General features: G+C 37.4%; 1 protein-coding gene across 3 annotated transcripts in view; it reads left to right on the plus strand.

Annotated features, from left to right (window-relative positions):
• The first annotated feature begins 405 nt into the window (after positions 1 to 405).
• LOC148868190 (sulfate transporter 4.1, chloroplastic-like) overlaps positions 406 to 23,092 on the plus strand; it is a 55,084-nt gene continuing 32,397 nt past the window's right edge. For 2 of the 3 annotated variants that reach the window (XM_088970216.1, XM_088970217.1), the window contains exons 1-11: positions 406 to 1,257; positions 1,683 to 1,731; positions 2,105 to 2,306; positions 3,445 to 3,613; positions 9,178 to 9,243; positions 9,335 to 9,442; positions 13,068 to 13,175; positions 13,251 to 13,316; positions 20,792 to 20,852; positions 21,011 to 21,138; positions 21,993 to 22,034. In XM_088970216.1, the coding sequence (XP_088826342.1) occupies positions 931 to 1,257; positions 1,683 to 1,731; positions 2,105 to 2,306; positions 3,445 to 3,613; positions 9,178 to 9,243; positions 9,335 to 9,442; positions 13,068 to 13,175; positions 13,251 to 13,316; positions 20,792 to 20,852; positions 21,011 to 21,138; positions 21,993 to 22,034 (1,326 nt within the window). In that variant the 5' untranslated portion in view covers positions 406 to 930. The remainder of the gene's footprint in view (positions 1,258 to 1,682; positions 1,732 to 2,104; positions 2,307 to 3,444; positions 3,614 to 9,177; positions 9,244 to 9,334; positions 9,443 to 13,067; positions 13,176 to 13,250; positions 13,317 to 20,791; positions 20,853 to 21,010; positions 21,139 to 21,992; positions 22,035 to 23,092) is intronic. The other variant, XM_088970218.1, reaches the window with a different exon arrangement.

The raw sequence follows: 23,092 nt of genomic DNA on the forward strand, positions 1-23,092 counted from the left end.
CAATTTTGGACTTGTACGCTGGTACTGGTAGGTCCCCTGTTTAGACTAAAAGTGTGTTACTGTGGAGTTTTTTGCGGGCAGGATCCAAGGACGATCACAAGTAGGTCCCGTGCTTGTACAAGTGGATGAATTCAAACCGTGGATTGATGTTAAATTCACGGACAGGATAAGGAGACTTATAGTAGATCATGCGGACTGTAATTTCAGAATTCTGCAGTTAATAATATACCATATAGATTGTTGCCATGCAACGGAGATAGAATTTTTATTTCCTGATGATGATGTGGCACATCATTCATCCTGTATAAGAATACAAATATTTTAATTTATTGAATATTATCTCGGATCCCGTCCCCATACATCCATCCACTGATAACAACTTCGCTACACCAAATAAATTATATTTTAGAAATTGCCTCGTTGGACCCCGTTTTGTGAGATCACCAATCATCACATCTCATGTTCTTTTTCTCTAGCATTTGCCTATCATGCCGGAAATACCGGAAAATGTATAACCAATCAACCGGCAAAGTGGTAAGCTGGCAATCAATCAGGCGGGTTTTCATCAAAATTAATTAACGTGGGATTTTGATTGGTCAAATCCTTCCGGTATCATGTCCTTCCGGCATCAGTTATTTCGTGTAGTTCGAACGAACTGCTTACTTGATCATTAACCGATACGTTAGTTTTTGGCCATTTTGGGTTTACAGACGTTTTCGTCGTCATCTTCTTCGTCCTCCTTTTCCCGAGTAGTCGTCATCTTGCTCTTTCTCACTGATTTTTTATTTTATTTTTCTTTCTAAATATTCTGGTATTTGTTTGCTGGAGGACCACTCGCACTGGCTGCTGCAGCAGAGCAGTACAATCGCCATTGGTGATTGGGTGGACGGCTGGACGCTATGATGCTTCGCTTGTTGCTCGAGGGAGCTCATGGAGATAACTTATGCCACCTCGAGTTCGAGTGACCTTACTGCCGCTGCTACTGATAATTATTCTGTAGTCGCGATGCCGAATCGGCCGGTGAAGGTCATCCCTCTTCAACACCCCACATCTTCGTCATCATTCTCAACGGCCCCTTCCGCTTCTATTCCTCCTCTGCTCTCCAAATGGCGCTCCAAGTTCCTGCGTTTGTCCTGTATCGATTGGCTTGACCTCCTCCTCCCCTGCTCCCGATGGATCCGTACTTACAGATGGAGAGAGTACCTTCAGATCGATCTCATGGCTGGCATCACCGTTGGAGTCATGCTCGTTCCTCAGGTCTCTCTCTCTCTCTCTCTCTCGGTTGTCGGGGTTTCTTGTCTCTGAATTTGTCCGACTTCTTCTTGTTCCATCATTTTTGGCCGATTAGTGTCCTAATTTGGTTAAATTTATGCCAATTCACCCATGAATACATAGCTTGCTTGGTTTCATGCCATTAGCTGCCCGAGTTCCTGAAAATTATATAGCTCCCTTATTCTTGTTCCAGGTTTATTCAAATTTGTTGTTATTTAAGAATTGTATATACCCTCTCGACCGTGTGAACTAGTTTAGTTATCATTCTTTCTCTTAGTACAAGGGTGAATTATGTTCTTCTCTTGGATATTAGATTGAAATTGAATTACAAAGTCGTTTCTTTCTGCAACTGCACTTGAACACCTCTGCCGCCTAACCGTTGTCTTTTGACTTTTGTCATGATTGAACAGTCAATGTCTTATGCAAGGTTAGCTGGACTTCATCCAATATATGGACTGTGTAAGTTTATCAGAGACCATTACCATGTATTTAGATTACGCTTCTGCAGTGTTTTGTGCAATATGATTGGTACAATCTGTTGGGAGGTACTTGCTTTTCTTCTTTACCACTTTCTGGTTACTATTTAATGCTAATAGTGCCACCACCCTTCTGTCACCAATTGGATGAGGATCAGATTCCACTGTGGTTTAACAGTTTGCTTGCCCTTTACCACAGTGAAGTTGCTTTGCAGTTGATCGTCATTTACCTGGATGTCAACCAGCTGATAACATTATTAGATGCCTAATGGTTCTTGTATGCTCTAATAATTATATCTGAATTTTGCAATAAATATCCATCTCTAGATAATACTGATTCACCTTTTGATAAACAGACTCTGGTTTAGTTCCCGTATTTGTGTATGCCATCTTTGGGTCATCTCGTCAGCTTGCAATTGGTCCAGTCGCATTGGTTTCTCTCCTGGTATCTAATGTGTTGGGTAGCATTGTTGATTCTACTGATGAATTGTACACGGAACTTGCAATATTGCTGGCACTTTTGGTTGGAATATTGGAATGCATTATGGGGCTCTTGAGGTATTACCAATTATATCTTCCACTTTCTGCCTCATGAGGTGTTCTATTAGATGTGAATGTGAGATCCAAGGGATCCAATTTTTCTAACCAAACTCTGGTCGTTCTTCTATTTTAACTGTTGAGGTGTTGCAATATATATTCATCCAAGATAAAAGTTCAGATTTACATTTGATATCATAAAATGATGTGTAGATGTTCAGACAACTTGGAAAGGTTGCACTTTTTGGAACTATGTGGGGATTGTGGGCTAAACAGGCATGCTTAGTGTGCCAGAAATAGATATGAGGTTTTGGAGATGGGATCCTGAAATCGATTATGGTCTGAAACATGGTTTAGGAACAGTTTGGGCAAGATCATGTTGCTTTCTCTGGGTTTTCTGGTTTCAAGGTTTCTCACAGAGACAAGGTTTTTTCTTTTCTTTTGGGCCTTAGATTATTTACCTCTTTCGGCGTTGAGAAATTGATGGCTGAGGCTGACTCTGTGGATTTCATTAGCTTTCTTTAGCCAAGTAAAGCTCTAAGGTTGTTTTCTCTATCCAAGTAACACTGTGGTTGGCTAGCTTGCTTCTTTCCTGTAGATGACATCAATGATACCCATATACCTGTACAAGGGTGTTGTATTGTGTTGGATATTTCAATTTTTAGTACAAATGTCATATCCAATACCATATCCAGATATGTCCTTGCCGTATCCGGGTAACATGGGATGACATCGCAAACAGTTGACTCTTGGGGATGATTATGTAATTTGAACCATCTTTTCTGCTCTTACTTTCTTTTATTTTTTCCTGTCTTCTTTTTCTTTTTGTGTTTCTTTGGTGAGAATCTTGCACTAGATGCTTTTTCTGGTGTTCTCTTTGTATCTTCTGTTTTATTATCTTGTCTTTCTGAGTAAATTTTCCATTAATGGTGGAAAAAGGCGATGCTGAAATGGACATTTGTTGAAATGATAATGTAGGAAGAATCTCACTATGAATAACTGTTAATTTTTTACCAGCACTATAAAAAAAAAATGTGCCTTGATAACAATTGATGCTAAGGCAATATGACTGGGCACATACATGTGTATGCTTTTAGTTTCTTTCTTTACCTTTTCTTGATATCAATTTGTTGAATCATGTCTTCATGCATCTCTATAGGCTTGGATGGCTGATTCGATTCATCAGTCACTCTGTGATTTCTGGCTTTACAACTGCTTCAGCCATTGTAATTGCCTTATCTCAAGCCAAATACTTCTTGGGATATAGTATTGTACGAAGCAGCAAAATTGTGCCACTCATTAAGAGTGTTATTGCTGGAGCCAGTAAGGTATGCTCTAGCACCTCTGTGATTGTTGATTTCTTTAGTTGCTTGTAATAAATTGGATAGTGCTATTTATCGATAAGTGCCGGTGCAAACATCATAAAATTGCTTTACAATGGAAACTTCTTTTATACATTAGTTTATTTGAATTTGTTATTTGTTGCTATAGCATACTCTGGGATCTTATTGGTTAGTGGGCTTAATATGTAACATTGCAAGCTGACCTTGAATTCAAGAGAATTTTGTGTAGGCTTTTAACTGTCAAAATATAACCGTACTTATTACTTCAGTACTTGTTTGATGGGCCTGGACATATGTAACCTCAATGGATGTTGATCACAAATCTCCTACACTACTGGGCCTCAAGGTTTCATTATTTAACATGCCCTTTAGTTTTTTTTTTTTACATTAAACTGCTTATGCTACTTCATATTTCAACTATTTGGAATAAGAAGTTTTTGTCATATGATTCAATCTGTGTTGATCCTATTATCATTTGTAATTATCACATTTGCAGATCTTCTATAGATATAGTTTTCCCCATAGAGCTGTCATCATCCTGTTTCCACTTTTTTTTTCTTACCCATTTCTAATCAGGCGCTTTGTGGTTAATATATTGATGTTATCCTGACATTCATAGGGTTACATAATAGTTGTATAGTAACATTGTAGGTTTATATGATGGTCCTAAAGTAACATTAGAATGATAAAACTTAGTCCAATATGCCAACCGGTTAAGGAGAAACAAAATTCCTATTGGTGGCATATTCTACACATTGTGACAATAGAAGACATATGTAGAAATTAACTTGAGCTGCTTCCCTATACATGTAGAAAACAAGAAGATCTTCAACCAAACAAAAAGAGGGAAAGAGCAATCAAAAGAGATGAGTCCTTCCTGTTGGGGTTCTGAACAACCACTTCCATATGCACTAACTGATGGATTGGGTATCCACATATCAATAATTATTAAGTAGAATAATCAGCTTTAATTATCAGAAGTATGCAAGTAGAAGCCCTTTGAAAATTATGATGATTTCCACTAGGACATGAACTTGACTTAACTGACTATACTCAGTAATCCTTTACTTCCTAATTAGCGGTGAAAAAGATATTTTGACCAACTTAGTTTCTTAATGGTAATGCAATAACTTGTGCTACTGTTAGTTGCTCGACTGAAAGCTATAACATGCCAATTTTCCTTTGAATCATTAGTCCTCCTTGAGAAGCAACAGATAAAGATTTTCTTTCTTTCCTTTCTTTTTCCACCTTTATTTTGTGCCTCTGTATGCATGGTCTGAGTATATATGTGCCAGGTGCAGGGCTAAACGGTAACCATATTTGGTACTAGGCTATCTTCTTGTTTATTCAATTAATAGATAATTTTACATAAAAAGAAGAATATTCTTGAGTCTTGACAGGTCTTTTACTCATATAAAGCATAAGATAACCTAGCTTGCTGTATGAGAGGCTTAAGAGGGTGTATCAACATCATCATAGACACAATTAAGTGGTAACTAGTGTGAGAGTAAGAGGACAAATCATCACATGATTTATCCTTTGTCTACCAAATGGGATACTATGGTATGCATGCTCATAGTTAGTAAACATGTGCATGTCATAGACATGATACAGGAAATAATCATATATACTGTGTTTAATACTATGGTATGCATGCTCATCCTATGTGTTTAATATGTTATCATATGAAAAGTTTGAAGTAAAAAACTCAGTATATTTTATGTGTATAATATATTAAATATATGCATATGTGAAATATAAATATATTTTAATATTTTAAAGTATATATAAAATTAAAATTTCCCTAATTTTTGGACCAGTGTCTTTGAAAATATGAATTATTCATGTGTTATACATTTTCCCAAATTATTCACATATTTTTCCATGGGAGCCATTGGTTGGTGTAACAGAAAAATGTTGGACTGACAAGCATAAGAATGCAAGTTTTAGTCTGAGAATGGCTGCTAGGTGCAAAAAATAAATAAATAAGTGTGTAAGGTTAGGTCCATATCCAGTCCATCCCTCCCAAGACTTCAGATAGTAGGTACCAACATTGGTCGGAAGCCTTATTTTATTCACACAATTTTCTGTATTTATGAAAAATATGCAATTTAGATTTTTTTTCAAAAAAGATATCAATAAATATATAACAAAGCCTTCTCCTAATTATATGGGTTTTCTACATGAGTCCTATTCTGCCATTATGCTATTTTCAGTGCCATATCCATTGTTAAAACATCAATACACATATATGCATTCTATAGACAAATTTGCTAACTAGTAACCACTTATTGCATTCCAAAGATATAGTTTTTATTGAGAGGAGCAGATACTGGGGAAAGCACAACTTGTATTGTGGAGGCATGCTTCAGAGTTGAGAGTTTGAATTACTCATAGCAACTGCAATTAAGAATATATGTAATGCAACTATACCAAAAAATGGATGAAGTCATTATTTCCATTAGATGGATACCATTATGTAGGAAGAGAATGATGATAATTAGGGCTGTCAATGGTTGGGGCAGACCTTGGTGGAGATATGGGATATTTATTAGGAGAATTCCTTTTTTCCCATCTGGAGTTTCCAATCGGGGCTAGGGTGGTTGCCTCCTCCACATGGCAACCTGTACTAGATAGAAATCATAGAATTGAACAGAGATTGTCGGACCAGAAAGGGAAATAACTGTCATTTGGGGGGAAATAACACTAATAAAAAGTGTCCTCTCAAATTTTCCAATATACTATCAATCATTGTTAAAGGTCCGACATCAGTGGTGGAAGAGATTGAGAGGTTACAAAGGGATTTCCTATGGAACATCAAGGTGGAAAGAAAGAAATTCCATTTGGTTAAGTGGGACTTGGTGTGTAGAGCTAAAAAAGATGGGAGATCGGGAGTGAAGGGTGGGAGTCTTCAATAAAGCATTATTGGGGAAGTGGGTATGGATGCTTAGGAGGCAGAGGGAAGCTCTATGGAGAAGGGTGGTAGCATGTAAGTATGGGGTGGTAAACTTTGGGTGGGATGTGAGGAAAGTGAGGTCATCTTATGGGGTAAGTGTGTAGAAGGGGATCATTAAGTTTAATTCATTGATGCAGCCTTTCTTTTCTTGGAGAGTGGGGAATGGGTCTAGTTTAAGATTTTGGGAGGATGATTGGATTGGAGTTGGAAGGGTTTGTGACCTTTGCCCAAGATTTATAGCTTGAGCAAGAAAATGAGTGTCTATTGCGCCCAATGTTATGAGATCATCAATGGTGCAGTGGTTTGGTGCCCTAACTTTAGGAGACCTTTATTTGATTGGGAGGTGGAGTAATTTGTGGGGCTGTTGGCAAATATGCAGGTGGTGGTAGTTGACCCTTAGGCTTCAGATGTCAAATGGTGGAAAGAATGTAAAGATGGAAGTTTCACAGTCAAGTCGATTATAATGTGCTAATGAGGAATCAGGTGGAGGCTGAACCAATAAAAGGTGTTTGGGGAAAACCAGTTCCTCCAAGGGTAAAAACATTTGCTTGGTTGGTTAATGGGTAGTATTCTTACTCAAGATATGCTGAAGAAAAGAGGATATCGGTTCCCAAATAGATGTGTTATGTGTATGGATGAAGAGGAGAACATTTTACACCTGTTGGTTCAATGTAAGTTTGTGAAAGGCATTTGGGCCTATCTCTTCAAGCTCTTCAAGGTGGCCAGATGGGTGCCAACTAATACTGTTGAGGATCTTTGGTTGCTGGCCGAGATTCCATGAAAATCCTAAATCTAAAAGCATTTGGAGCTGCATTTGGAGCTGCATTCGCTTTTCTGTTTGCTGGGAGGTTTGGAAGGAGAGAAACCAAAGAATGTCTGAGGGGAAGATGAAAAGTTTAGAATAAGTTGGGGCGGCAATCAGTTCAAGGGTAGTTGCTTGGGTGCTGGTTCTTCTGGAATTTGAAGGCCTCAGTAAAGAAGACTTTGGATCAGACTTTTGGCAAACTTTAAGTACTTTATTTGACTTCTTGTACTTTGGATTACGACTTTTGCATGTTGGAGTAGTGAATTTATCATCTTTTCTTGGCTTTATGTTTACTGGGGATGACTCCTTGTCACCTATGTTTTATGTACTTTATCATTTTAGTAATAAAATTTTATTCTTTATTTATATTAAAAAAAAGGTTTGGGCAGACCCAACTGAACTGAACCAACTCAATTATATAGGGTTTGGGTCTGCACTGTGTGTCCCAATACATACATACATACATACATACATACATATTATGTATGTATGTATTAGCATGTTAAAAAGACACCCCATTCTAATACTTATTTTGTTCTCATGATATATTTGTAATATTATCACATTATGATGTCAGAACTATGTCTGCTTAACAAAATAAGTAGGTTTATTGTCAACTTACAGGTTAAAAGTATATCTGTCAATTATAATTGGGTCTTATTGGGTCAGACCCAGTAGTTCCAAATTAATAATTGGGTCAGTCTTAGGTTCTGGTTGGAACTGGTTCTTCACATTTATTTATTGGGGTGGGACCGAGTCTATCCTAAACTGGACAAGACTAAAACCATCAACAGCATTAACAAGAATGTAGCAATAGACAAATAGGAACCATGAAACATGATTGGTATTGGTGGCAAGTTTTTTGAAGTTCAATGTTGGTATAGATGTTGGATTTTCTCATTGGCAGAATATCCAGTTTGGTGAACCCCAAAGAATAAGTTTGTACTTTTGGCAGTGTTATCAATAATCTAGAAAAAACAATGTTATTTTCATATCATAATGTGATTTAAATTGGTTATTATGATTCTATATTTCATTATGTTGTATACGTCTTGACTAGGGATGGCAACGGGTTGGGGTAAACCTGCCTTGACCCAACCTATTGGGTTTGGGTTGAGGCTGACCTGTACCAAACCTGACCCATTGACATAGTAGCATTGGAACACTTGTAGATATATCCTTTACCAAGTATGGGGGTACTATTCATGGGATAGGGCAGGTTGGATTTGGTATTCAATTTTATTTAGTTGGATTGGGTTGACCTGTACCAAACCTACTCTTAACAGGGGTATGTATGAAATGATAATGTTCTATATGCCACCAGAAAACCTAGGTGGTGATCTGAGTGCACAACTTTTAATGAACAAGAGAAGAGCCTTGTTAATGATAAAGAGGTACTTTCTTGTTTGAGTCTCTAAAATAAAGACATCCCTCTATACTCTAGTTTTGATCATCATAAGCATCTCCTGTCTTTTCATTTGGGATATGACTTACACATCAAAATTCAGATGTGCCCAAATCATCCCCTAAAAACTTTTTTAAACCCAAAAATTTACTCCAGGTTGAGGGTGACCATCTAAATTTTTTTAAATCCCTTAAAATTTTCCATAGGTAAAAAAGTACAATTTGCAATTTATTGCTTAAAAGGGATCTATAAGTACTGCCTCAATATTTGGACTGGTTGAATCTGATATTGTGCTGTAACATTAACAATTATTGTTTAATTTTGAGCATAATTTAAGAACCGAATATATTCTTTTCACTGACCTTGGATTTTTTCTATTGTAGTTTTCATGGCCCCCCTTCGTAATGGGGTCAATCATTCTTGCAATTCTTCTGGTCATGAAGCACTTGGTAGGAGTTTACTGGTGTCTTTTTTCTTTACATTTAGCATAAACTACTTTCTTAATCATCTTTTGATGCATTCATGCTATGGATGTTTTAGGGAAAATCAAGGGAGCATTTGCGATTCCTACGAGCTACAGGTCCCCTTACAGCAGTTGTTCTTGGTACAACTTTTGTTAAAATATTCCATCCATCTTCCATTTCTGTGGTAAGAATAACTTCTACTTTATTCACTTACTAATATTATATTATTGCGTGATATGGTCATCCTCTGCTCTATTTTATGCCAATACAGAGATGTTGTAATTCATGTTAACTTTTTTTTGTTCATCTCTTTTGAGTATTTAGGTATATATAAGTAGAGATTAGCAATCTATTTCCTGAACTGCAATATTTGTTATCCTAACCCTCGTAAAATTAACAATGCACAAAGTTCCAAAAACTAAGATCTATCCATATATGGTTAGCTGAAGTAACTAATCAGGAAAGTTACTTTGTCTCCCTGGTGAGACTCTCAAAACATCTAAATAAACAGTGTTGCTTGGGACTTAGAGCTAAGAAGAGGACTTAGGAGGGGGAAGTTATTCCTATTGCTAGATCTGCTAGCAGCTTTGTAAATGATCAGTCTTGATCCCTCTTGTCTGGATAGCAGGATTTTCTGGTTAAGGAAGTATGGTATGAGCCAATCCCCCCTTAAAAAACTCGTACTTTTTTGTTGGGAAGTGGCCCTCAGTAAGATAAACATTAGTGACATGCATCAAAAAAGGGGGACTAACTTCTGTGTTTCCCCTCATATCTGTTATCTATGCAATGCTAGTGGTGAGACTTTGTCCCATTAGTACTAATCTCCTGCTCATTTGTGACTCCCCTTGGATTCAGATGGATTTCTCCTTTGGATGTTGCTAACTTATTCAGCTTAAGTCTCATTTCTATGACAAAAAGAAAGGGGGAAGTTAGGAAATAACAGACTGTTTAAAGGGAAGTTTAAGAATGTAAGAGCTTTAATAGAAGGGATCAAGCTCAAGGTAATCCATTGGATTAAAACAATGGAGATCTTCAAGGACTTCTCAGTAGATGATTGCCTTAGAGGGTGGAATACAATAGCAGCCTCTTCAACTTTGAAGGTGACAAGTCAAGAAGTTTGGATTCCACCCACTTGCAATAGAGTGAAAATGAACTTTGATGGCAGTTCCTATGGAAATATTTGCCCTTAATGTATGGGGCAGGTTTTCAGAGATGGAAGTGGATATGTTTTGGCTCTATATTCAGGTCCAATATGAATTTGGGAACTTTCTGAAAACAGAAATTACTTCTCTCCTATAAGGGTTAAAACTAGCTAAATAGATGAATATGGATCAAATAGAAGTTGATGGAGATTTCATGGCGGTAGTGAGTGAGCGGGATGGTGAATAATAATGAGGGCCCATGGATGTACAGGCAGGAAATGAGGGAGATCAGGAGGCTAGCAAGAGAAGCTAAGGCCACATTCAAGTGGGTCAATAGATCATCAAATTCTATGGCAGATACCTTAGCTAAGCAAGGGGTGTCAAGGGAACACTTATTTTTGAGCTAATATGTACACATAAGAAAATGGGTTAGCTTTTGATCTTTAGGCAACATCTTGTGAACCATTTGCAAGATCAATTATGAAATGTGGTATTTTGAATTGTGGATCCTGTACTTTCAAATCCTTGATTTAAATTTTATGAAAAACACAATTACCAAAATATAACAATAACAACATATATTGAGAGGTAGATATTGCAATTTTCAGAAGGCAAACCTTTAGGTTTTAGCACCCAAATCCTTGCAGATAGGATGGTTTGCCCTTACTGAGGGCATTGACTTCCTTATTCAGAGCAAAGTTTTCCTGTATCCCACAGCAACGAATGTATATTATACTGCAGTCTTCTAAGCCTCTAGCCAAAATCCCTTATCAAAAGTAGAGCCCTTTGCTCTACATATAAGAGATTTTTATGTTTGATGCTTCCATCCTCTGCCTTGGGGTCATATATACTCTCTGAAGACACTTAGTTTGTCAAGTCTATGCCCTGGGCTTCAGTTGTTGAGCCAAAGCCTTCAACAAAGAGACAAAACTTACTTCGAATAAATGTTAGTATACATTTGAGGAGTTAAAAATTTGAACTAAAAGGCATTTGGTTAATTAAAACCCTATACCTTACTTCTATTACCTTTAAGGGAAACTAGTCTTTTTTTTTTTTTTTTGTTATGTCAAGCAGATAATGGGTAGTGATAAGTAACACATAAAAAGAGGGAAAGGAACTCTTACTACATTTTATGCTTATTAAAGTGGTGAAGTAGGATAGCCTTGGAATGATCAAATTCACAAACCATGGAAAACTTAAAGTAACAGAAATAAAGATTAAGAGAAAGAAAAAATGCTAAAAGAAAATAACTACAGGAGTTATTTTCTAGATTGTCTTCATAGTGCTAGCTCCCTGCCTGTGTAGCCTTTATTAGCTATCTTTTTAGCTCTTTTGTGTACATCATCTCATGTACTTTTCCCTATTAATGGATTTCAGTTATCTTAAAAAAAACTACAGGAGTTGCATCTCTTTTCCTGAATCAAGTATAGAGTTCTGCCAAACAGAATACGAGGCCTTAGATGGAGTCATACCAAAGAAGAAAAGTTCTTGAGCATCATACTTAAAGAAAAGAAGCCAAGGGCAAACTTTTATTGTCAAGCTCATCATTCTCTTTTAGAGGAATGTTATGGACCTTATATAGATGTATATCTCTAATCTAAAGACTTGTAAACACTCTCCAGATGACATACATAAATGCAATGACTTAAACTGAGTAGAAGTCGTAACTCATAAAATAATTAAAATTGAAATTTTAATGCATTAAATGTTTGACATAAATTTGTAATAAATAAGCAACTTAAACCTAATGCTTACCAAAACAAATCCTAAAGCATTAACTCAAAAAATAACCTAAAAATAGAAATCCCGCCATAGACTCACTGACTGTTCATAAATTAGGTCATTAAATTATTGTCTATGTCGTATATAATCTTGGTATTTTCAGGTACATAATTGAATAAACCTTCTAATGACACCAAAATGAAGTTAAACATGTAAATTTTGACCACAAGTTGAGTGCAGACTTGAGATAGTTTTCTCTCCTGTTTCAGGTCAAGGCCCAAATAACTCACAAATTACTCTGAATTTCATTTGCGTCTTGCATCAGGTAGCCTAGGTATAAATAATGAATAGGTGAAAAATGATTTTCAAAACCTTGTAAACTAAACCTTATCTTGATATTTCATACAATGCAAGCACTTAAGGAATGACAATAGAACATTTTAATAAAATGGTTTGTATTTCCTTGATCAACATATGCTTTATTCTATTATATTGAAAGGAAAAATGTTATATATTGATTTGCAGTGTATTAATTCTGTATAGTTAGATAAATATGAAAAAAGGCTGTAATTGCAAAATGTTTTTTTTTCTTCTTACAAAGAATGGAATGCATACTCAAAAAATGTGCATTTATGCATATATTGACATAATTGACAAATGAAACTCGTGTGAACATGGTATATTAATGGATGACAGCATAGAGCATTATGGTTGTTGTGTTAAGAGACAAGAGTGTCTACTCATTAGCCCATCTCTTGCAAGTTCCTCCCTTTCATGACCTTTTTTTTCAAAAGAAAAAAGAAGAATGGAACTAATGTAATAATTACATCCCTCATCTGTTTTAGATAGGGTTTTTTCTTATAGAATAAAAAAATTATAAATTATTTAGAAATGCACATAACATCATAAGAACGATAAGATCTGAATCCTTGATTGTTGGTTTAGGTAGGAGAAATTCCACAAGGACTTCCAAAATTTTCCATTCCTAAAAATTTTGGGTATGCAAAGTCTTTAATTCCAACAACTCTTCTTATCACGGGTGTGGCTATATTGGTAAGACATACTATTTGATCTATTTTCTTATGATGCCTTTTTTATTGAGGCTTAACTTCTACATTTGACTTCCAGGAATCTGTGGGGATTGCTAAAGCATTGGCAGCAAAGAATGGATATGAGTTGGATGCTAATCAAGAGGTATAAAAATATAATAAAGTTTTTATTGTAATTTTAGTACATTATCTTCTTTTTATCAATTGTAAGGTATATATACAATTTCTGGGTGATGCTGCAATAGTGGAGTGTCTAATTACCTTGGTGATGAAACTTAGCAAAGAGAACCTAAATTCTAGGTTAGCTTCCTAGTTTTTATACTAGCCAGAGTGTATATAAATTGAATAGGATCATTACTTATTTACAAAATAACAATTAATTTCATATCAGAGCATGGTAAATTATCATATCTAAAAATGGTAGATCTATTAGTTTCAATACTTTTGTTTGCTGAAATAGGGCTGTCGAATGAGAGAAGAGGAAGAAGAAGAAGAAGATATGAGATGGGTGGCAGAATAGTCCTCAGCCAGCCCTAATCTATTATATATAAGAACATTACATAATGTTACATAAATAGACAAGAATGCCCCTGATTAGTGATGGGACACCTAGTCAAAATAAACACTAAATAAGATTAGGCCCAATAACTAATGACTTAAGACCCAACAAAGATAAACATACAAATTAAGACAGCCGAACCAACACTCCCCTTCAAGCTAAGCATGGATGTCAATCATGTTTAGCTTGCCAAGTAAATCCACGAATTTCACTGTAGCTAGCCCTTTAGTCAGAACTTCTGCAATCTGCATCTCGAAGGGAGTATTAGGAATGCAGAGTTCTCCTGAGACAATTCTTTCTCTAACAAAGTGACGGTCTATCTCAATATGTTTCGTTCTATCATGTTGCACTGGGTTATTTGCAATGTTGATGGCAGCCTTGTTGTCATAGTACAACCTAAGAGGACACTCAATCTTTATTCCAAGTTCACCAAGCAGGATCTTAAGCCATAAAAGTTCAGCAACACCATGAGCCATAGCTTGGTATTCGGCCTCTGCACTAGATCTAGCAACCACATTCTGTTTTTTACTCCTCCATGTAACTAAATTTCCTCCAACAAAGGTGCAGTACCCAGAAGTAGACTTTCTGTCCCCAACAGAGCCAATCCAATCTGCATCAGTATATCCTTTAACTTCAATTTTATTGTTTTTCCTGAACAGAATCCCTTCCCCCGGGCAAGACTTCAAATATTTGAGGATCCTTTCCACAGCTTTCATGTGAGGAATTTTAGGAGTGTGCATGAACTGACTGACAACATGTACAGCATAAGCAATGTCAGGGCGAGTGAGGGACAGGTAAATCAACTTCCCCACTAGCTTTTGGTATCTTTCCTTATCAAGGTAGTCCTCTCCTACTGACTCCTGTAGACCATGATTCTGTTCTATTGGGGTATCTGCTGGCCTACACCCCATCATGCCTATCTCTTGAAGAAGATCAAGGATGTATTTCCGCTGACATATATAGATGCCCTCTTTGGACCTTGCAACTTCAATCCCAAGAAAGTATCTCAGTTGGCCCAGGTCTTTGATCTCAAATTCAGCAACCAAAACCTCCTTTAGTCTTTTAATCTCTTCCTGATCATCCCCTGTAATTACCATATCATCCACATAGACAATAAGTGTCGTAAGTTTGCCATTTCTCTTCCTTATGAATAGGGTATGATCTGCCCCACTTTGAGTATAACCCCCTTTCTTCATGACCCCACATAGCTTCTCAAACCAAGCTCGAGGGGACTGCTTAAGGCCGTATAGGGCTTTTCTCAGTCTACATACCTTATTGCCAAAACCATAACCTGGTGGAGGATCCATGAACACCTCTTCATGCAGGTCGCCATTCAAGAAAGCATTCTTCACGTCCAACTGATGTAGCTCCCATGAGAAATTTGCAGCTAATGATAATAGAACTCGGATTGTGTTGAGTTTTGCCACCGGAGCAAAGGTTTCTTTGTAGTCAATCCCTTCTTTTTGAGTAAACCCTTTTGCTACCAGTCTAGCCTTGTACCTCTTAATGGACCCGTCCTCCCTATGCTTCACAGTGAACACCCACTTGCATCCAACAATACCTTTTCCTTCTGGTAGATCCACTAATTCCCAAGTTATTGCTTTCATTAAGGCCTTCATTTCTTCGTCCATAGCCTCTTTCCATTTTGGGTCAGATACTGCCTCAAAATACCTGGTAGGAACATGCATAGAAGAGAGAGCAGACACAAAAAAACAATAACGAGGAGACGAATGTGAGTAAGACACAAAATCAGCAATGGGGTGTCTGATAGTACAAGAATGAGTAGACTTACAAAGGGCAATAGGAAGATCCAAGTTAGAGGAACTGATAGGATTACCTTGAGTTTCTGAGACAGGTTGATCCGAGTCCAATTGGTTGCTATCATGAGTTAGAGGACCCTTCTTCCTTCTGTTGTAGGTGATTCTGATATCTCTTTGCAGCCTGGTGGAGTCTTCAGTAATATTTGCAACATCACTAGTAGTAGCTGGTATAATTGGAGCCTCACTAGATTCACCCGGGATACCACTAGTCTCCCCCTGAAGAGGATTCTGGGAAGAATGAAAATAGGATTGAGACTCAAAGAATACCACATCCTTTGTGACATTTTTTCTTGGTGACTGGATCATAACACTTGTATCCCTTCTAAGTAGGGGAGTACCCCAAAAAGATTCCCTTTGTAGCCCTAGGATCCAATTTGGTCTTCTTCGGATCCTTGACATGCATAAAGCATACACAACCAAAGACTCTCGGTGGAAGAGAAAAGTCAGGAAGATGAGGGCAAAGAACAGAGAAAGGAGTTTTCATCCCCAATACCTTGGATAGCATTCGATTTATTAGATATGATGCAGTAAGGATTGCTTGAGACCAATAGTTTTTTGGAACTTTGTGCTGAAATAGTAAGGCTCGAGCAGTCTCCAATAGGTGCCTATTCTTGCGCTCAACAACCCCATTCTGTTGGGGGGTACTAGCACAAGATGATTGATGAATCATTCCAGCATCCTCCATAAACAGATTCAAGGACCTTTCAAAGTATTCTGCAGCATTATCTGACCTGAATTGTTTGACCTTCGTACCAAATTGTGTTTCAATCATTTTGCAAAATGTCATGGTTACCCTCGGCACTTCTTCTCGTGCTTTTAATAAGTAGATCCATGTGCATCGAGAATAGTGATCAATAAAACTGATAAAGTATCGAAAGCCATCAACAGAAATAATGGGAGAGGGGCCCCAAACATCAGAGTGGACTAAGTCAAAAGAAGCTCAAATTTCATTACTCGAAGTTGAATAAACAGTTCTACATTGCTTTGATAGTTGACAGACTTCACAAACTAACTCTTGACTTGAAACACCTTTGAATAATTCTGGAAATAGCACTTCCAATGATGAAAAAGGTAAATGACCTAGCCTAGCATGCCACAGATGTAACCTAGCTATTGACTCCACATTGGACTGACTACAAGTAGCAGATGTTTGCAAGGCCGAACTGATGTCTGCATCAAGGTAGTAGAGACCTCCACACTCATGATCGCTCCCAATTGTTCTCTTCGTCAATCTGTCCTGAAAAACACAATGAGTAGGAAAAAAGTTTATGCTATAATTCAAATTTTTAGTAAGCTTTGAAACAGATAAGAGATTTGAAGAAAAATTTGGAAGCATGCAAGACAGATTTGAGTGAGAGGTCCTTGCTTAGGTCAACCACTCCTTTCCCAGAGATGGTAGAGAGAGAACCATCAGCAGCCCTCATTTTATCTTGGCCAGACATTAAATGATAGGAAGAAAATAGAGAAGACATGTGTGTCATGTGGTCAGTTGCACCAGAATCAATAATCCAAGAGGCAGGATCAATGGTACTAGTTGCACTAAAGGCAGAGACAATACCTGATCTGGCAAGGGAGGAGGATGGAAGAGAATTGGTCCTTAGACAGGCTAGGGCCCGGCTAAGTACCTCTACCACATCGGCAGTAAAACCCAAGGACCCGATTCGAGGGGAATTAGTAGTCTGTCCCATGGAAGAGGAAGTAATTGTAGATGAGTGTTTTGAACCATCATCACTTTGACCCATAGCCAGATTCACACTTGCAGATTGACCCTTCAGATGCTTCTTATCTTTCCTCAATGCAGTTGGCTTCAGATGCAGATGGAGAACCCAACAAGTCTCTTTCACATGCCTTTCCCCTCCACAATGGGTGCACTTCAGATGTCTCTTGTCAGAGTATCTGTTTCCCCTTTGATTTGTAGAGATTAGGGCCGAATGTTCCACAGACTGTTCAGCTAGTTTTGTTTGAGTATCAACCTGCATCTCTTTTCTTCTCACCTCTTCATTCCTCACAAGGTAGTAAACATGATGCAAGTCTGGCATTTCATCCCTTCCCAGAATTTGGGACCTTATGCTCTCATATATAGGATCTAGGCCAGCCAGAAACTTAAATGCTCTACCCTCTTCAACTTGTTTGTCATGCTTTTCCTTGTCTCCGGAACTCTCCCAATCAATAATAAGGTGGTGATCTAACTCTTCCCATAGTCCTTCTAGTGTAGCAAAATATGTTGCAACGCTCATATCTCCTTGCCTCAAGGCAGCAATATCTTGATTCAGTCTGTAAATTCTGGCATTATTCTTTTTCTGCCCATAGGTTTTAGAAACTTTTTCCCATATCTTGGCAGCCGTGGAGAAATGTTGAACAGTCCTAGCTACTCTTGGAGTCATTGAGGCAAGTAGCCAGGACATAACTGTAGCATTCTCCTTGCGCCAAGCTGCATATTCAGCACTCCCCACTTCTGGTTCCTTCTTCTGCCTGTCCAAGTAACCAGTGAGTTCCCAGGATGTGATGAAAAGCATGGCTGAGACAGACCATTCTCTGAAGTTGTACTCATCCAACAACACACTTGTGATCTGTAGGCTGTGCAGATTTGGATTCTCCAGATTAGGAGACCTCCCACAAGACCTAACATCTCTAGAAGACACTTCCCTGGATATGGAAGACATCTTCACTTACTCGTAAATGTCAAGACTGTAAACGCAATATATAGTGAACTGTTTCACACTTACGGAACTTGCTGCACTGTAAACTCAGTCCCGAGAACCCGACACAGAGCTGAAACGCCGAGTACTACACTGCACACTGTGCCCTAATTACTGCTGTCACAGATTATACTCTGTTGTGCTAACTTCTGCTGTGTTCTAATCACTGCTGTCGCAGCCTGCAACTTGCTGTGTTGGCTTCTACTGTGTGCTAAGCACTGCTATCGCGGGTTATAACCTCACCCACGAACAGTTCTAGGACTGCTGAGATTAGTCCTTCCGCCTAGATCTGTTCCACACAGATCTATCTTAGCCGAATGGCTACAGTCTGCTGCACTGCGTCTATTAGGGCATCAGCCTCTGGGTCAACTCCCCTTGGGCCCTACAACCAAGGGAAACCCTAGATGTAGGTCTAGCTGTGTTCTACGACCAACCCTAGGGTTTTTTTGCAGCAACCAAAAAGAAAGATGAGAGAGTTAACTGCGAGTAGAAGAAGAGGCGGCTGCTGTAACCAGTCGAAAGATTAGTGCTCTGATACATGTTTGCTGAAATAGGGCTGTCGAATGAGAGGAGAAGAGGAAGAAGAAGAAGAAGATATGAGATGGGCGGCAGAATAGTCCTCAGCCAGCCCTAATCTATTATATATAAGAACATTACATAATGTTACATAAATAGACAAGAATGCCCCTGATTAATGATGGGACACCTAGTCAAAATAAACACTAAATAAGATTAGGCCCAGTAACTAAGACCCAATAACTAATGACTTAAGACCCAACAAAGATAAACATACAAATTAAGACAGCCGAACCAACAACTTTAACACAATTTTTGCAATATAATAAGTACTTAATAGAGAAATTGAATATAAAAAAACTATGAGAAAACTAGAAAAAAGATTTGTCCTTTTCTAATAAAATATTTAATAAATGAGTGTGTGTATGTGTGTATGCTTAATAACAGAAAATTGGGGAAATATAAGGGGAAAAACAGAAAAAAGGCAGATGCCTTGTCATCTAGATGGGTACCCTCTTAATATAATTCAGGGCATTTAAGCTGGGTGCCCCATCAAGGGTGTATTGTCAACCAGGGGACACCTTGACAACTATATTATTAGTGCAGGTAGTCTTCTTACAATCTATATTTATTTTGCTTGCCATGTTACTGAGTTGTTCTGGTCCAGTGACTTTAGCATGGAAAGTTTGTCATTTGTTGTGTTTGCGACACAAATGTGATAATGAAAAACAAAACACATCTAATCAGTAAAATATAAGTACACAAATTGATTCAAAGTGTCTATGAGTTCTAATTTTTTTCCCCATCTGCAACAATTTTGATTCAGACCACTGCTCTTCACTATGTATGTGTTTGATTTGTGAACTCTGTCCAAATAATGTGTCTACATTTGGCCCTCAGTACTATAATGAAGTCCATATTTATTTATATATTGTGCTATAAGTTTTTTGTAGAACATATTTTTTTCCAAATTCTGTAGTGATCGCAAAGAAATGTGATTGTATCATTTCAAACAGATGGCCACTAAAAGGAGAAAATTTAATTGCAGTGGAGCTTATAGTGGAATTCCTTTTTCTTATCACTCTTATTTCATCTATTTCTTGTGAGCAAGCAAATGCCTAGGCACCTCTTTTTGGTGTTTTGGAATCCCCTGTGGTAGGTTGATATTCCAACATGTGACATGTAATTTGCAGGCACTTGTTCTGATAGTTTTCATGGACTGATGACAAATAAGGTCATTCAGAGGCATAGATGGTGTTCATTGGCCTCATGTGCATACCCTTATCTTCATAATATATAGTTCAATTCCGAAGATGATGTATAGGCTGCTGTCGAATTGACAATTATCTCTACTTCTGTACTAACACCTTTTCTTGAAGCAAATGTTCCCTGTGGCAGCTTGCCTTATACTGTGCAAGATTTTATCTAGATTGTGGATATTAATAATATAATTTTATGTGTTTAAGAGTTGCATTAATGTGTGCCTATTGGACAGAAATATAACTGCAATTAATAATAGCAGAGGGAGAGGTTGTCATTTGGATCCATTGGACACCCTCTTTTTGCACCAATCCCCTTTTGATGCCCAAATTGGCGCCATCTATGGTGTATCTGTTGCAGGTAATAAATGCCTATTACAAACATGTTGACGCAACCCTTATCAACAAAATCTCTGTTTTTTATGCTTTACTTACTCCAAGGATATTTTTTATTTCACTTCAGCAAAGAGGACCAAATTTCCCTCGTTCTTTACTGGTCCATGAGCAGATACATATTTATGACGTGTTTTAGTAAACTGAAATCTTATAAATGTACCAAACTCACATGAGGTGGCATGAGAGATTTTCAAAGCATAGTAGTGTATTTTTTTTTTTTTTTTGGGAGGGGGGGCGGTGGAGAAGTAGTGTATTTCAAGTGTGCCATGTAGCATTAATACTTGATCATTATGTATTCAAAGACTAGCTAGTGGAAGACATGATTTTTATTGGATGAAAATTCTAAAATATTTTACTCTTGTTGCAAACAGTTATTTGGTCTTGGTGTGGCAAATATATGTGGTTCTTTCTTCTCAGCATACCCCACAACAGGTGAGATGTTCACGAGGCCTGTATTTTTGTAAGTTTGGGTCCACAATTTACCATAAATCGAGGTTGATACACATATTCTTTGTTATATATAACGTATTGAACATTTTATCCTTAATGTCAATGATTCTGAAGTATAATACTTTGAACAAATTATGCAGGCTCTTTTTCTAGATCTGCTGTAAATCATGAAAGCGGAGCAAAAACTGGCTTGTCTGGAATTGTTATGGGAATCATAATGGGATGTGCTCTTCTGTTCATGACACCATTATTCACAGAAATACCTCAGGTCTGTTTTCTATAATGAAACAGTAAGTAATTGATCTAATTTGGTTATTGATTTTCAACTGGCACCTGGATTCCAAGCAGTGTTGCACGGACTCAGATATGGGAGTCAGAATCTGACATCTGTCCGGGAGACCAACTTAGTGAACCCAAAAAATTAGGATTTGTTGACACGACTGGCATAACTAATAATAATAATTGTAATTGTAAAGGCATAGACATGGAAAAGGCCATAGACCCAGTTCAGTCCATCTTGAACCAAACCCAAGCCAGTTTGGTCCAATGGCTAATCTGGTTTACAAGACAGTAATTTAGGATGAGTCATGGAAGTGGTGTGGGCACAAACCAATGGTTGACAGATGGCCACCTAATAAGTTATGTACAAATTAGAAAAATGCAAATGCTAGAATGACTTTTTAAACAATTTAAATGGTTGTACCGCTATTAATAGAGGTATTCAAAGTGAAGGTTTGTAATTTGGAGTGTCGGAGACTGCAGGCATTTTGGTAAATTCGCCTGATTCACAATGTAGCAAAGTCCGACACATTGGAGGGTCAGACAAGAGTCAACTTGGGGACACAACTCAAGTTGCAAGTCCCCTGCAAAAGTGGGGTGTCCATACAACACTGGTTCCAACGCTCAAAACTATGATTTACAAAATATGGTTGCCTTTGCCTGCTTTAAGATTTCTAAATCATGTGTTACGGAGTCCATGGTTTTGCCATTTTCTAGATAATGCAGGTAAACTAGTAGCTACTGGGTGGTTCTTTTTTGTTGTTTCTATGTCTACTCTGCTGTTTTTGACCTCTAACAGTGCCATTAAAATGGTAATTATTGGTTAACTTGTCTCTATTGCAGTGTGCCCTGGCTGCCATCGTGATCTCTGCTGTAATGGGTCTGGTGAGTAGACCAGTTTGGATGAAAAGGAATTTACCCTTTTAAGCCTTTTGAAAGTCATTTCAATCAAGACCGTGCACTGTGTTTTATGGTGGAAAGTCATTTCAAGCAAGTACATCCACTGTCCTTCAATTACTCCAATTAGTGACATTTTTATAGGTCTTGTAACCTGTAGGACCTGTACCATGTGAAGCAGGATAACTGTATACCAAAAACTAGAAGAATCATATGACCATTGTTATTTTCTGTAATCAAGCTTAACACTTTTTTATGGAGAAATTTTGGCAAACAAAAATTCTGTAACTTGAGAAATCCAGTTACCTAAAAGAACCCCCAACAGTTAGGTTTTTAGGTAAGTTCTTGTAATAATGGATAGCAATTTTGCTACAATTTACCAGAATTTCTAATATATTTTCCCATTTTAACATATTTCAGATTACCTATTAAAAAGGTCCTTGAAGTTGCATAAAATTTGAAAAAGTTTTATAGACTTCAAATGCTTCCTAGTATATTGTTTTTAGTTTTTGGAATGGACCTATTGTGTTGCATTTTGACATTTTACACTTGTGAATGTCAACTCCATTGGTTACATTATATGAATTTCAATATTCCCCACAATCTTTTCCTGAAATCAAACAAGCTTAATCTTTTATTTTTAACCCCTAAGTTTACTCGAGGTGGAGGCAGGCGACCTTAAAATTTTATTAACAAAAGAGGAAGAATTACACCTACACAAAGTAGCTAAAGAAATGGAGAACAAAGAAAAATTATTCAGAAAGTTTACTCCATTTCAAAATTTTCCTCAAAATTCAGTATTTGGAAGGATGAAATTTCCCTTACAATCATAATTGTCTAACTAGATGTTCGAAAGAAAATTCTGTTGCAACAGAGTTTGTTGAGAAATTTGTGACAACACCTTAAAGACCATAGAATAAATAACAAGAATACAATTTAAAACATTATGACTTGTGACCCAGAGTAGCATGAAGAACAGAAGTGGACCCTGTAAACTTTCCCTGGGGTACCAATCCACAGAAACCATAGGATCTTGATGGGTTCCA

The sequence above is a fragment of the Nelumbo lutea genome, chromosome 2 (genome assembly GCF_056320005.1).
Source record: "Nelumbo lutea isolate HS-2025 chromosome 2, American lotus-T2T, whole genome shotgun sequence".
Classification (NCBI taxonomy): domain Eukaryota; kingdom Viridiplantae; phylum Streptophyta; class Magnoliopsida; order Proteales; family Nelumbonaceae; genus Nelumbo; species Nelumbo lutea.